This window comes from Uranotaenia lowii, chromosome 2, assembly GCF_029784155.1.
Source record: "Uranotaenia lowii strain MFRU-FL chromosome 2, ASM2978415v1, whole genome shotgun sequence".
In the NCBI taxonomy this organism is placed as follows: Eukaryota; Metazoa; Arthropoda; class Insecta; order Diptera; family Culicidae; genus Uranotaenia; species Uranotaenia lowii.
In genome coordinates this window covers 422,917,191-422,931,045 of record NC_073692.1, presented here as the reverse complement: position 1 = coordinate 422,931,045, position 13,855 = coordinate 422,917,191, and the positions used below count along the sequence as shown (strand labels likewise).

At 38.1% G+C, this 13,855-nt stretch overlaps 1 protein-coding gene across 1 annotated transcript; it reads left to right on the top strand.

The window, feature by feature from the left end:
* The first annotated feature begins 1,207 nt into the window (after positions 1–1,207).
* LOC129743877 (toll-like receptor 6) lies at positions 1,208–11,120 on the top strand. Its single transcript, XM_055736107.1, has one exon. It carries the CDS (start codon positions 2,921–2,923, stop codon positions 7,310–7,312), a length of 4,392 nt encoding a protein of 1,463 aa, XP_055592082.1. The 5' UTR covers positions 1,208–2,920; the 3' UTR covers positions 7,313–11,120.
* Positions 11,121–13,855: the final 2,735 nt, after the last annotated feature.

The following is a 13,855-nucleotide window of genomic DNA, read 5'->3' as shown; positions in this document are numbered from 1 at the left end:
ATATATTAGCTTAATAAAAAAGTTGTTTGTTGTTAAATTTCAATTAAATGAATTCCTCAATTGAAGTAAAATTTCAGAATATGCTGTTTTTTAATTGTTCTCAAAATTGTGCTTTGTAATTTTTTTAATTTAAAACAGAAATTTCTAGTGAGTCTTAACTCAAAATGAATATCTTTCAAATTAATCAAATTTTGTAGTTTTTGTTTAGTTATTCGAAAGTATGGAATATGAATCTCAACTTCATTAAAGTAAATATGAATTAAGAATTGTTTGTGTTTTCCTTACTTAGTGTTTTTAGGGAAATTTTTTTTATTAAACCTATCATCGAATATTAAGTTCTGAATGTAAAACGAAAATCTAAAATCTTAATCTGAAACTCAAAAAAATTGCTAAAGGACTGGAATAATCGGGGAAAAATGTTTAATTATGCATTGCCAAAAATAGAAGCACCAACGTATAAATAGTTAATTTTGGAACAAAAACATGAAAGCTTCAAAGTTATCGTTGTGAGAAAAAAAAAATTTGTCGCAATTTTGCTTTTGAGGATACCATTTTATTTAACATCAAGAAAATCTTTTTTTTTGTATCCTTCATCTGTTGGAAAATATTGTTGAACTACATATACCCAAAAATACGCACATCATATACCCTCATCAGTCGCAACAACAACAAAAATTGCTCTTCATCCAGTTGTCATCATCATCAGCAGCATCATCCTTCAACCGAAGACCGAAAGATTTCAAGAAACGAGAGAAAAAAGAATGATTGAAATCAATATCGATTTGCGGGGGGTTCGTAACCTTCTTGAGCCGATTCGTCATCCATCATGCCTTGATGTGCCCTTTCCCCGTTTTTTCCAACTACCCCCCTTTCCATTCCAACCAGAATCGCCCATTTGGTCCGACCCCGAATCTTCCACATCGTCGTGGGCTCCCAGAAGTAGGTATCCGATCCCGCGGGCGAAAAAGGTCAAACTTTTCAAGGTTCACAAGAGTCTGAAGTGTCCTTTTACGCCCGGCTCGGTGGCTTAAAACAAAGCAGATTTCCCTTGCATAATTAAAGCGAAATCCCTTTATGCAGCGAAGTCGTTCTGGATAAAATAAACACACAAAAGAGGACTCAATTTTGCAGCAAGCAGCAATTTCCAATGATTGTGAACATAAATTTTAAAACTTTTCCTTTTATTCTCTGCTTTTTACGTTCCAGTTGTTGCACTCCTTCTCCACTCCTGGACTTGGTAGCAGAAGCATAAACGACGGCAGTTGCAGTAATTAAAACTGGCAGATATTGGAGGACCCCCAGCAGCAACAACTGAACTGCAGCAATTTTCCACCAAAAACCATACAGCACCCGATACAAACCGATGCTGCCTAGTCGAGAATATGTAGTTCACTCCATAAGTTTGAAAAGATAGAAGCAAAAAAAAAAAACAAAAACACACATCGTTCTACTTTGAGAAACGGCAGTCGTCGCAGGATTAAATAATTTTTTCTTCGCCTCCAGTTCTCCCAACGCCAAGGAGTCCCAAGTGAGACTGAATTGTGTGGAAGGTCCTCGCAACTCGGAGTGGTGTCCTGCTGACTGTCCTGGAGAAGAACCGGGCGCGGCACACAGCAGAAGAATCACGAGTTTTAATTTGAAATTGGTGTAGTGTGAACTGTGTACGTAGGTACAGAAACTACCAACAAACGGTTTAGGGAATGGGAAGGGAACCACCAACGAATGCCAGGGAGGGCAAACGACGAGAACAAAAACTTTAGAACTATATCAGCATAAATGAAAATTAAGTGAAGTTTTGTGGCCGAGAGACAGAAGCAGCAACAGAAGTAGTGGTCCCGCCGAAGAATTAAAGTGAAATAATAGAGTGTGAAGAACTGAGTTGGTCCGAATCGGTAGGGAGCGTGGAGAAAAGAAAACTCGAAACTTACCACCACATAGGCCCGACGAAAGCCGAACGCACCCGAACGAAATAGACGAACTAACACAAGCGAACGGTGTGGAGACTTTTTCCGCGTACCTACGCTATCCTGTCGTGTACGGGGAACTTCGGGTGCCAAACGCATACAGGCAAGACGCGCTCGGGTTCAACTTCGGGTCCGGTTGTGTAGAGTTTGTTGCAAAGGAAACTGGAAAGCTCATATATACAAGTCAGCTTCGGCTCGTCGGCAGTTTAGTACAATTTCAGACGTTCGTAACGAAACATGTTTATTACTGGTGCTTCGCGTGCGTTTTCATCCCAAAATCATCAATCGCGAACCTAACGACGAACCCCAGAGAATCAATTGCGTAAAACATTGTGCTTAGTTAAGTTCGGTACGAAAGTCAACAATAGCTAAATCAGAACACTCGTAAATCGTGCAAAAAACCACAGCAAAAGAAGATATACAAGTTAAACGTATAGCAGCATATTCCCGCAGCGAATTTGTGCAACGAGGGATTGTTTTTTTTCGATTTTCTGCTAACCCAATGGGAATTTGAGACCCGCGCCTTTAGAACTGTGCCGTGGTGTGTTGTGCTGTGCAGTTGTGGATAACAAGCACGGGCAATTTCGGGGCAAAGTGAAGACAAGGCGCGCCAAACAGCCAGAAAACACGAAGATTGGCGAAAATGAGAAATTACATGACATAACACAGCGCCTTTTGCCGACATTTCGCTTTTCGCGCCCCAAGTTCTTTAATGTTAAATGTGTTACCGCGTGCGAGAATTTTGTGTTGGGTTGAATTTTTTATTTTTTTGTTTTCGGTTTCCGCTGTCTGCTGGTTTGAAGTTGAAAAATGAAATAAATTCATCTTAAATGATTGAAGTGGCCGATAGCAGCGAAGAAGCGGTTCAACAGCAAGTTCTGCCAAAAAGTCGAGCAGTTCTTCGAAGATCAACCATTCGGTGAAGAAAAAAGAGGTTGTGTGGAAAAGCAGCAAAAATGAGTCTCATTACTCGCAATACCGAACTGGTGGCACTACCAGCACTGTTGCTGATGTTTTTGCTGTCGGTTCAGGTCAACTATAGCCTTCAGTATGACTCGGCCGAGGCCCGGTATTATCCGACCAGCCCGGTTGAGTCCAATCTGCGGTACGACGCTCCGGATGATTGCACCTATCGCGTGACCCCGGAAGACGGGGTAGACCTAGTATGTAATCTAAGAACTGTAAACAGTGAATTCGACAACACAAACTTTAGTGTGATACCCTCAGAGCATACGAGCTCACTCACGGTTATTTGTAACGAGGCCGTGATGGCCCGTAGCAAGTTGCAGCCCAAATCGTTCGCCCATCTGATGCGGTTGAAGGGGCTCTCGTTGGAGTTTTGCAAAATTGCAAAGTTCGGTAACGACGTGCTGTCGGGATTGAGTGATTTGCGAAATTTCTCCTTAAGGACGCACAACATCAACTGGCCGGAACTGAACCTGGAAATCGAGCCGGAGGTGTTTGTGCACACGAAAAACATCGAACAACTGGATCTTAGCATGAACAACATCTGGTCACTGCCGGATCATTTATTCTGCTCGCTGAATGGGCTCAGGTCATTGAACATCAGCTCCAACCGGCTGCAGGACGTCAACGATCTTGGATTTCGGGAGAAGCCAATCGTTAAGGATGAAAGTGGAGCTAACAGCACCGTTAGCTGCAACTTGGATCTGGAAGACTTGGACGTGTCGAAAAATCATTTCGTCCTTCTGCCGGCCAGTGGATTTGGCACGCTCAAGCGATTGAAGCTGCTCAAAATTCACGATAACGAAATATCAATGGTTGGTGATAAGGCCCTGAATGGGTTGAAAGAACTGCAAATCTTGGATTTGAGCTCGAATAAAATCGTTGCTCTTCCCACAGATCTCTTCAAGGATCCAGCTCAATCAATCCAGGAAATTTATCTGCAGAACAACTCCATCAGCGTGCTTTCGCCCGGATTGTTCTCGAAACTGGAGCAACTGCAAGCACTGGATCTCTCGATGAATCAGCTCACATCAGCTTGGGTCAACCGGGACACATTCTCCGGGCTTATCCGTTTGGTCCTGCTAAACTTGGCAAACAACAAAATCACAAAACTAGAGTCGGAAATTTTCTCCGACCTGTACACCCTGCAAATCCTAAATTTGCGTCACAATCAACTGGATGTGATTGCCGCTGACACATTTTCCCCAATGAACAATCTGCACACATTGTTGCTATCGCACAACAAAATCAAATACCTGGATGCTTACTCTCTGAATGGGCTGTACGCATTGTCGCTGCTGTCTTTGGACAACAATGCGTTGACCGGAGTTCACCCGGAGGCGTTCCGCAATTGCAGCTCCTTGCAGGATTTGAACCTCAATGGAAATGAGCTAACTCAGGTTCCATTGGCCTTGAAAGATATGCGACTCCTAAGAACGGTTGACCTCGGAGAGAACTCAATCACGGTTATTGAAGAACCCGGATTCCGAGGAATGAACAATCTGTACGGGCTGCGATTGATTAGCAATCAAATCGAGAACATTACCCGAAAAGCCTTTAAGGATCTGCCGAGTCTGCAAATTCTCAACTTGGCCCGCAATAAAATTCAACTGATTGAAAAAGGAGCTTTCGAGGCGGCCGTCAGCGTTCAGGCGATTCGATTGGATGGAAATCAGTTGACCGATGTCGATGGTTTGTTTTCCGGAATGCCCAATCTGGTGTGGCTCAACATCTCCGACAATCGGCTGGAACATTTTGATTATTCTCAAATCCCAACCCACCTGCAGTGGCTAGATTTGCACAAAAACGAGCTGGCTGAGATTAGCAATCGTTACGGGTTGGACAATCAACTGTTCTTGCAGACTTTGGATGCCAGCTTTAACCGGTTGACAAAAGTGACACCGGGCTCGATTCCGAACAGCATCGAATTTTTGTTCTTGAATGATAATCAGATTGTGCACGTGGAACCGCACAGCTTCATCCACAAAACCAACCTTACTCGGGTGGATTTGTACGCAAATCAGCTGACCGGTTTAGACATTAAAGCTCTTCGGCTGCAACCGGTTCCGGAGGATAAGCAGCTGCCGGAGTTTTACATCGGCGGTAATCCGTTTGTGTGCGATTGTAACATCGACTGGCTGCAGAAGATTAATCATGTGACTTCCCGGCAGTATCCGACCATTAATGACATCGAGACGGTGTACTGCCGGTTGATGCATAATCGCGAGAGGGCGTTCATTTCGCTGATTGAAGCGGAGCCAAAACATTTCCTGTGCAGCTACAATACGCACTGCTTTGCGCTGTGCCATTGTTGTGAATTTGACGCGTGTGATTGTGAGATGACTTGTCCGAATAACTGTCAGTGCTATCACGATAACAGTTGGTCGACCAATATAGTGGAGTGCTCGGCCGCGGGTTATACGGACATTCCGAACAATATTCCCATGGACACGACCGAGGTGTGGATTGATGGAAACAATTTGGTGGAACTTTCGGGGCATAGTTTTATCGGACGGAAGAATTTGAGAGTGCTACATGCTAATCATTCCAACATTGAGATTATCTATAATACTACGTTTATTGGACTGCGTCGTTTGACGATTTTACATCTGGAGCATAATAATATCCAGAAATTGTACGGAAATGAGTTCAGTGCGTTGGAAAGTTTGCGCGAGTTGTACCTGCAGGGGAACAAGATTTCTTACATCGAAGACCATACGTTTTCCGAACTGAGAAAGCTGGAAGTGTTACGTTTGGATGGAAATCGGTTGAGTAGCTTTGAAGTGTGGCAGTTGGGTTCTAATCCTTATCTGGTGGAAATAGCTTTGGCTAATAATATGTGGACCTGTGATTGTGGCTTCCTGAATAAGCTGCGTGGTTATCTGCAGTCGAATCAGGAGAAGATAATTGATGCTAATGACATTAGCTGCATCTATAACAATCTGACTAGCATTCTGAAGGAGAAAAACGGCACCAAATGTACATTCCGTGGCGAGGGCATGAGTTCGATTGTGCACACCCAGGAGATCGAAGATATGTTGCCACTGTTGTTGGTGGCCACTTGTGCATTTGTTGGATTCTTCGGGTTGATCTTCGGAATGTTTTGCTATCGGAAGGAGCTTAAAGTGTGGGCTCACAGTAGCTGCTTTGGCTCGCTGTGCTACAAGTCGGGAACCTTTGTCAACGAATTTGATAAGGATCGGCTGTACGATGCGTACATTATCAATTCGCTGCAGGATGAACACTTTGTGAATCAGATACTGGCATCGACGCTGGAGAACGACATCGGATTCCGGTTGTGTTTGCACTATCGCGATTTCAACATCAACACCTACATTGCCGATACAATTGTGGAAGCAGTCGAGAGTTCGAAGCGAGCGATTCTGGTGCTTTCGAAAAACTTTTTGTACAACGAATGGACCCGGTTTGAGTTCAAGGGTGCGATACATGAGGTGCTGAAGCGAAGGAGGAAGCTCGTTATCATCCTGTACGGAGATTTACCTCAGCGTGATTTGGATGCCGATATGCGTTTGTATTTGCGAACAAACACTTGCATCGAATGGGACGATAAAAAGTTCTGGCAGAAGCTGAGAATCGCGTTGCCTCACGTGAAGAAGAGCAACTGTCTGAACAAGCGGTCGGCCATCAACATCTACGCCACGGCGAACGAGTACAACACGGCTGGACGGGCGCGAAGTGTAGGTGGAGCAGGAACACTTCCGGCACCCGGCCAGGCCAGACTAGAGAGCCACAGCTACGCCACCATCGGCGGAAACTGTCCGAGAAACTGTGATAATTATGATACGGTTAGTAATAGTAAATATAACACAACACAACACGAGAGGCGGTTGAACGACTTCAGCCGAAAGGCCGAGAGGCAGCACGAGTATGCAGTTCCTTCCAACTGTCTGCTGGACACGACGCACGAAACGTACACGACCAGCTGTGAGCGGATCGCTGGCGAGACGTTCGAGTGCACCTCCAGCAGCAAGTACTCGACATCGTCCCGGGGCTCCAGCGAGTGCTCCCATTCGGTGGCGTCCAACCATCATCATCAACAAGCGGCAGTGGCCGGGGCCTACCCAGGGATGCCTCCGGTTTTGCCCAATGGGGGGCCTCCGAATATCCTTTCGACGGCTTTCATGGGTAAGAACAATGATCCCAGCAGCGGCGGCTTCAACAATTCCAGTGCTTCGAACAACTTGAATAGTAATAGCGCTAGTAGTTACAATAGTAGTAGGAAACAGAACAATTGTCTTAACGGATGCAATGAAAGTAGTAGTGGTGATAGGAAAGGTGATAAGTCCAACCCTAACTCTACGCTCGGTGGGGACAAGAACAATTTCAATGATAGAAGACTGCCACAAGCCATGTGGGCATAACGATTACTTAAATACAGGTTAGTTAATTATTTTTATCGTTGAAGCAGCCAACCAGAGATACTATTCCTTATCCCCATTTAAGAGAAGAAACAAAATCATAATAATACCCCAAACAAAATACCACTAAAGTTGCAAATTGCGCACTGCACTGTACACAGCATCACTCTTGCATTAACAGATCAAAAATCAATCTCACTCATAGCAGAGCTACAGCAAATAACGAGCATCATTGAAAGACAACCGTCAGTTTTAGGGTTAGAAGACAGAGAAGCTCTTCGGGACAAACGAGTCCAATCCGCCATATTTTACAGTATTTCTTATTATCAGTATTCAGGTCGATTTTTTCTTTTGGTTTAGAAAACCCTCGAACTAGCATGCTGCACACAATAGAAACACTTACTTCCGATGTGTCGAAGCACACATGTAAATGCAAACTACAGTTTAATTGTTAGCGCCTGTACAAGCCCAAACAGTGCCTTTAGTGAAAGAAAAAAGAGAAAAAATACAAACTAGCACAGCAACAGCAACAGACAACAACAGAAATCTCAGAACAAAACTACGTCGAGCATGGGAAAGATTATAGACGAAAAAAAAAATACACACAGTTTAACAGTGAAATATGACATTCTAAAGCGTTCGGTGCGTCCATTCTTTCGTCTCCCACTGGCTGGCTCATGAGATACATGAGATAAAGTTCCATTTAAACCACATTGAAAAGCGAGGAAGGAAAAAAACACACGCGGGCGAATGCACTCAATCTCTCACATATGGATGGGTGTGGAAAATAAGATCAACGTTTTTCAACTTGTTCTTTTCTTCTTTTACCAACTCCCAAGATTCCCAACCGAGAAGAATAGATTCTGTTCCGAGCAAAGCGATTTATCGAAGAATGCGAACAAAAGGAATTAGGATGAAAAGTGAGACTCAAATAGAGAGAGAGAGAGAGAGTTAGGAGAAGTAAAAAAAATCTAGTCACAGAAACATGTAGCATCAAAACAACGGGAATCGAGTAGGGACGGGGTGGAGAAACTCCAATTCTAATCTCTTCGGAATCAATCTTGCACTAAGAAGCTTCGTTGATTGAAAGCTGCTTTGGCTTGAAGGTTCTTCTTCATCGACTTGCTCCGCAGCATTGAATATGTGTGTTTTTTTTATTTTTTTTCTCTTTCCATTCTTTGAAGCTGATTATTTTCAATCATCGATTTTTTCTCCCTTTTTGGATAAGTCTGATTTTTCACGCTCAACTTAAATCCATTTGCGATATTTCTCTTTGGTAAATCTACGAATTCGGGTTTTAATCAGGAGAAAAAATGCTGCAGGCCCTGTAAATCGACAGCGTAGCTAATTTTATTGAAAAAGTTTTTATCTTTTGGTTCTTGTTTTTTTTAATTTTTTCAACAAAAGATTTCCAAAACAATCATCGTGTATTTTTCTGTCTGAATAACGTTTTGGTACTCATTCTGGAACGAAAAGCTGCAGAATCTGCATTTCCGTTATTTCAAAGCCAATCGGAACCTAAATTCACGAGTGAGCATTCCTTGTATTATTTCAACCTTATTCCCAGGAATTGCCAAACTGATTCACAAAAAAACCCTTTGAAAGATCAGACGGTAAACGAAACAGAGAATAAGAATAACCATCGACGCAAAACGTTAAGTGATTTTATATGGAAATTTGATAGAAAACAAGTGAGTGTGTGAGACCACAGAGAATACAAAACAAAGTTGAGTGTTCGAATTCTTCGATTTTTTTTTCGTTCAAAATTAGCATAAAAACAGAAGAACACAACCGCAACATGAGCACACTCATACAGACTTACCGATCCAACGGAAAGATGTTAAAACAAAAACAAAACTCAAAAACGAATAACAGAGAAAAAAATACTTTCTGCCAAGCCTCGTCGTTGCTGAAAGCCCATGTAGGAAGGCAGCCGTAAATTAGTGCAGCAACACCGGAACTGAATTGATTTACATATTTTCTCACCTTGTTCTGGCCTGTTAATTTGATTTTTCCCTTTTCTCTCATTTTTGGCTTTTGTCTTGTTTAAATTCCATAAAACGAAAACAACAAAAAAAAAAAACGATCTAAAGAGTCCAACTTCATCACCACTAAAACTGAACGGGCTGGAAGTCACGAAAACTCCATTCTTTTAACGACCGCAGCAAATTAGTTTGATAGCTAATTTCGACCATTTGGTTATTCAAATAGACATTTGAACAAAAAAAAACTACCCATCAGAAACGTGTAGCAAATAGCAAGAAAAAAGTGCAGTTTGACTAATAAAGTAAGAAAAAAAGTTCCTCCATATTGGGGTGTTCAAAGAAATGTTAGGTTTCTAAACGGAAAAAATAAATCTCAAAGAATTCTCGATGGGAGAGCGCAAAATAAAACTATTTTGTTGAATTATTTTTCATTACCTCATTGCAGATACAAATTCAGAATTTAAAGTGTAAGAGAAACGAAAACCCAGTTATATTAAGCTTGCCAGATTGCCCGGTTTTATCCGGGTTTGCCCGGATATTTGATGCAAAATTTCGAGAAAGTCCGGTCCGGCCCGGTTGCCCGGATATCGTGAAAAAAGTCCGGATATTGCCCGGATTTTTTCACAATTTCCACAAAAAAACCAATAAAAAAAATCAAAGTTTTTGAGTATGTTTCAGCAAAATCGATTAACGGTATGGACATTTTCAACGGTTGTTTCAAATAATTTCGCTGATTTACTTTTAAAAACCTTTAAATATTTAAGTGTTCCAAAAAGTTTTTGGAAGTCTGCAATTAATAAAATATTAATTTAATTTTTTTTTGCATTTTTCCTTTGCTGTTATATATAATAACACCTAAATTTTGCCCGGTTATTGCCCGGTTTTTGCCCGGTTTTTGGATTTGAGAAATTGAAATCCATGCCCGGATTTTGCCAGGTTTTTTTGAAAAAATGCCCGGAATTGCTAGGCCCGGATGGGAGTGGAAAAAATTCTGGCAACCTTAAGTTATATGCTTAGAAGACCTACCCTGTAAATATAGTCAGTCAGTTTTCGATTCAAGAAAAGATACACTCCTAGTGCTATGAAATTCTCCTGTAAATATAGGCAAGACAACAAATTTACGACTTAACTGCTAGTACGAATGCAAAACTTAACAAAACAAAAACTGTAATATCTCACATTCACTCACACCACTCAAAGCAAACAAAATAAAACTCTTAAAAAGAAAATCCACTTACAAAGACAAAAAGAGATTCAAATTATTACAAATTAACTAGAATTACAGTAAACAAAAAACAAAAACAAAAACTGAACAACGTTACTCGCTCCTTTAATTTAGATTAAAGATGAATGAAGTGTTGTGCTGGCTGATCGCAAAAGTCACATTCACCGAAACAAAGAAACGCATAATTGTACATAACCTTAACAGTAAGAAAATCTAAAACCCACTCGTAGGCAAAAGGCAAGCAAACAAAATTTCAAAAACTATTGCAAACCAATCGACTAGCAGAAATCGCCGAAGAATTGTGTACAAAGTCAAAGGAAATAAAAAAGAATATTATTATTATTACTGATTATTATAATTATTATAATATTATTATTTTAGTGTGTAAGACGAGTTCCAGCCCGTCCCATTTTCGAGTTCGTCGGATGCCAGCAAGCGATACGCTTGCGGATGCCAATCGAAATGGGTGGGTGAGTGGAAGAACGCCAGTGGATCTAAACATGGAATCCTACAAAATTTTAAAAGAAAATATAACATGACACGAGCGGAAGAAGGAAACAAATTACGAAAATAAAACTATAATTTATTTATGAAAAATGAATCCTCTGTCTGTTGACTCGCCTTGAGGGGTGAAATCTGAAACAGTCCGAACAATTTTCCTAGATTTTTATTCTTTATGATATTGTAGATCGTTTCGAATGGTTGTTTCACTGTCCGAGGTAAGTATTAAGATTGAAAGTACAAAGTTTTTAAAACCTCTTGTCAGATACAATTGTGCAGAGCCATTTAAATTTTATTCGCAGAAAGTTTATCAATACGAAAATGGAAATACAAACTTCTAGTTAAATCATCAAGATCAATCTGTGTACTCGTGACTAGTCTGGTTCGGATTATTGTAATATACTAATATTTATGACCATCTCAAGAGTAAGTACAGAAAAGGCAAATTATTTAAAAAGTTTTTTGCTGATTTTTTTCTAAATCCAATTTGATTTAATCAAAGCTTAGTTCATTTAGAAATGGGATAGTTACGAATGCGTGTATCTCAAAAACCTTTCGTTTGATCGATATACTTTCTATAGAAGAAATAAAGGTAATCTTTTGTAAATTCATGGAAAAATTTTGAAAAAATAATTTATCGTTTTTTTGTCAGAGCTTTCATTAAATTATTCTTGGTTTTTAGGCAACTAAATTCTCCTTCTTTAATTTCTGCTACTTTTCGGTCTAATACTTTAAAAAAAACTGAGGGCAATTTAATGAATTCAGCTGTTTCGAAACTAACAAAACTTGATTATTTTTGAGTAACTTTAAAGCGTTTTTAATGAAATGTTTGCTGGCAAAATCTAAAAATAACGAATCAAAACCATTATGAGATTGAACTTAGATTACAATCGGTTATTATAGATCGTAGATTACGAAGGTTCATACAAGATAATTTTTTTTAGGCTTCGACAAAAATGACAAAAATGACAAATATGACAAAAGTGATAATAATAATGACAATAATGACAAAAATGACAAAAATGACAAAAATGACAAAAATGACAAAAATGACAAAAATGACAAAAATGACAAAAATGACAAAAATGACAAAAATGACAAAAATGACAAAAATGACAAAAATGACAAAAATGACAAAAATGACAAAAATGACAAAAATGACAAAAATGACAAAAATGACAAAAATGACAAAAATGACAAAAATGACAAAAATGACAAAAATGACAAAAATGACAAAAATGACAAAAATGACAAAAATGACAAAAATGACAAAAATGACAAAAATGACAAAAATGACAAAAATGACAAAAATGACAAAAATGACAAAAATGACAAAAATGACAAAAATGACAAAAATGACAAAAATGACAAAAATGACAAAAATGACAAAAATGACAAAAATGACAAAAATGACAAAAATGACAAAAATGACAAAAATGACAAAAATGACAAAAATGACAAAAATGACAAAAATGACAAAAATGACAAAAATGACAAAAATGACAAAAATGACAAAAATGACAAAAATGACAAAAATGACAAAAATGACAAAAATGACAAAAATGACAAAAATGACAAAAATGACAAAAATGACAAAAATGACAAAAATGACAAAAATGACAAAAATGACAAAAATGACAAAAATGACAAAAATGACAAAAATGACAAAAATGACAAAAATGACAAAAATGACAAAAATGACAAAAATGACAAAAATGACAAAAATGACAAAAATGACAAAAATGACAAAAATGACAAAAATGACAAAAATGACAAAAATGACAAAAATGACAAAAATGACAAAAATGACAAAAATGACAAAAATGACAAAAATGACAAAAATGACAAAAATGACAAAAATGACAAAAATGACAAAAATGACAAAAATGACAAAAATGACAAAAATGACAAAAATGACAAAAATGACAAAAATGACAAAAATGACAAAAATGACAAAAATGACAAAAATGACAAAAATGACAAAAATGACAAAAATGACAAAAATGACAAAAATGACAAAAATGACAAAAATGACAAAAATGACAAAAATGACAAAAATGACAAAAATGACAAAAATGACAAAAATGACAAAAATGACAAAAATGACAAAAATGACAAAAATGACAAAAATGACAAAAATGACAAAAATGACAAAAATGACAAAAATGACAAAAATGACAAAAATGACAAAAATGACAAAAATGACAAAAATGACAAAAATGACAAAAATGACAAAAATGACAAAAATGACAAAAATGACAAAAATGACAAAAATGACAAAAATGACAAAAATGACAAAAATGACAAAAATGACAAAAATGACAAAAATGACAAAAATGACAAAAATGACAAAAATGACAAAAATGACAAAAATGACAAAAATGACAAAAATGACAAAAATGACAAAAATGACAAAAATGACAAAAATGACAAAAATGACAAAAATGACAAAAATGACAAAAATGACAAAAATGACAAAAATGACAAAAATGACAAAAATGACAAAAATGACAAAAATGACAAAAATGACAAAAATGACAAAAATGACAAAAATGACAAAAATGACAAAAATGACAAAAATGACAAAAATGACAAAAATGACAAAAATGACAAAAATGACAAAAATGACAAAAATGACAAAAATGACAAAAATGACAAAAATGACAAAAATGACAAAAATGACAAAAATGACAAAAATGACAAAAATGACAAAAATGACAAAAATGACAAAAATGACAAAAATGACAAAAATGACAAAAATGACAAAAATGACAAAAATGACAAAAATGACAAAAATGACAAAAATGACAAAAATGACAAAAATGACAAAAATGA

What these genes read in the sequence shown, in the direction of transcription:
- LOC129743877 (XM_055736107.1), top strand. Translation starts at nt 2,921, where the DNA reads ATGAGTCTCATTACTCGCAATACCGAACTGGTGGCACTACCAGCACTG.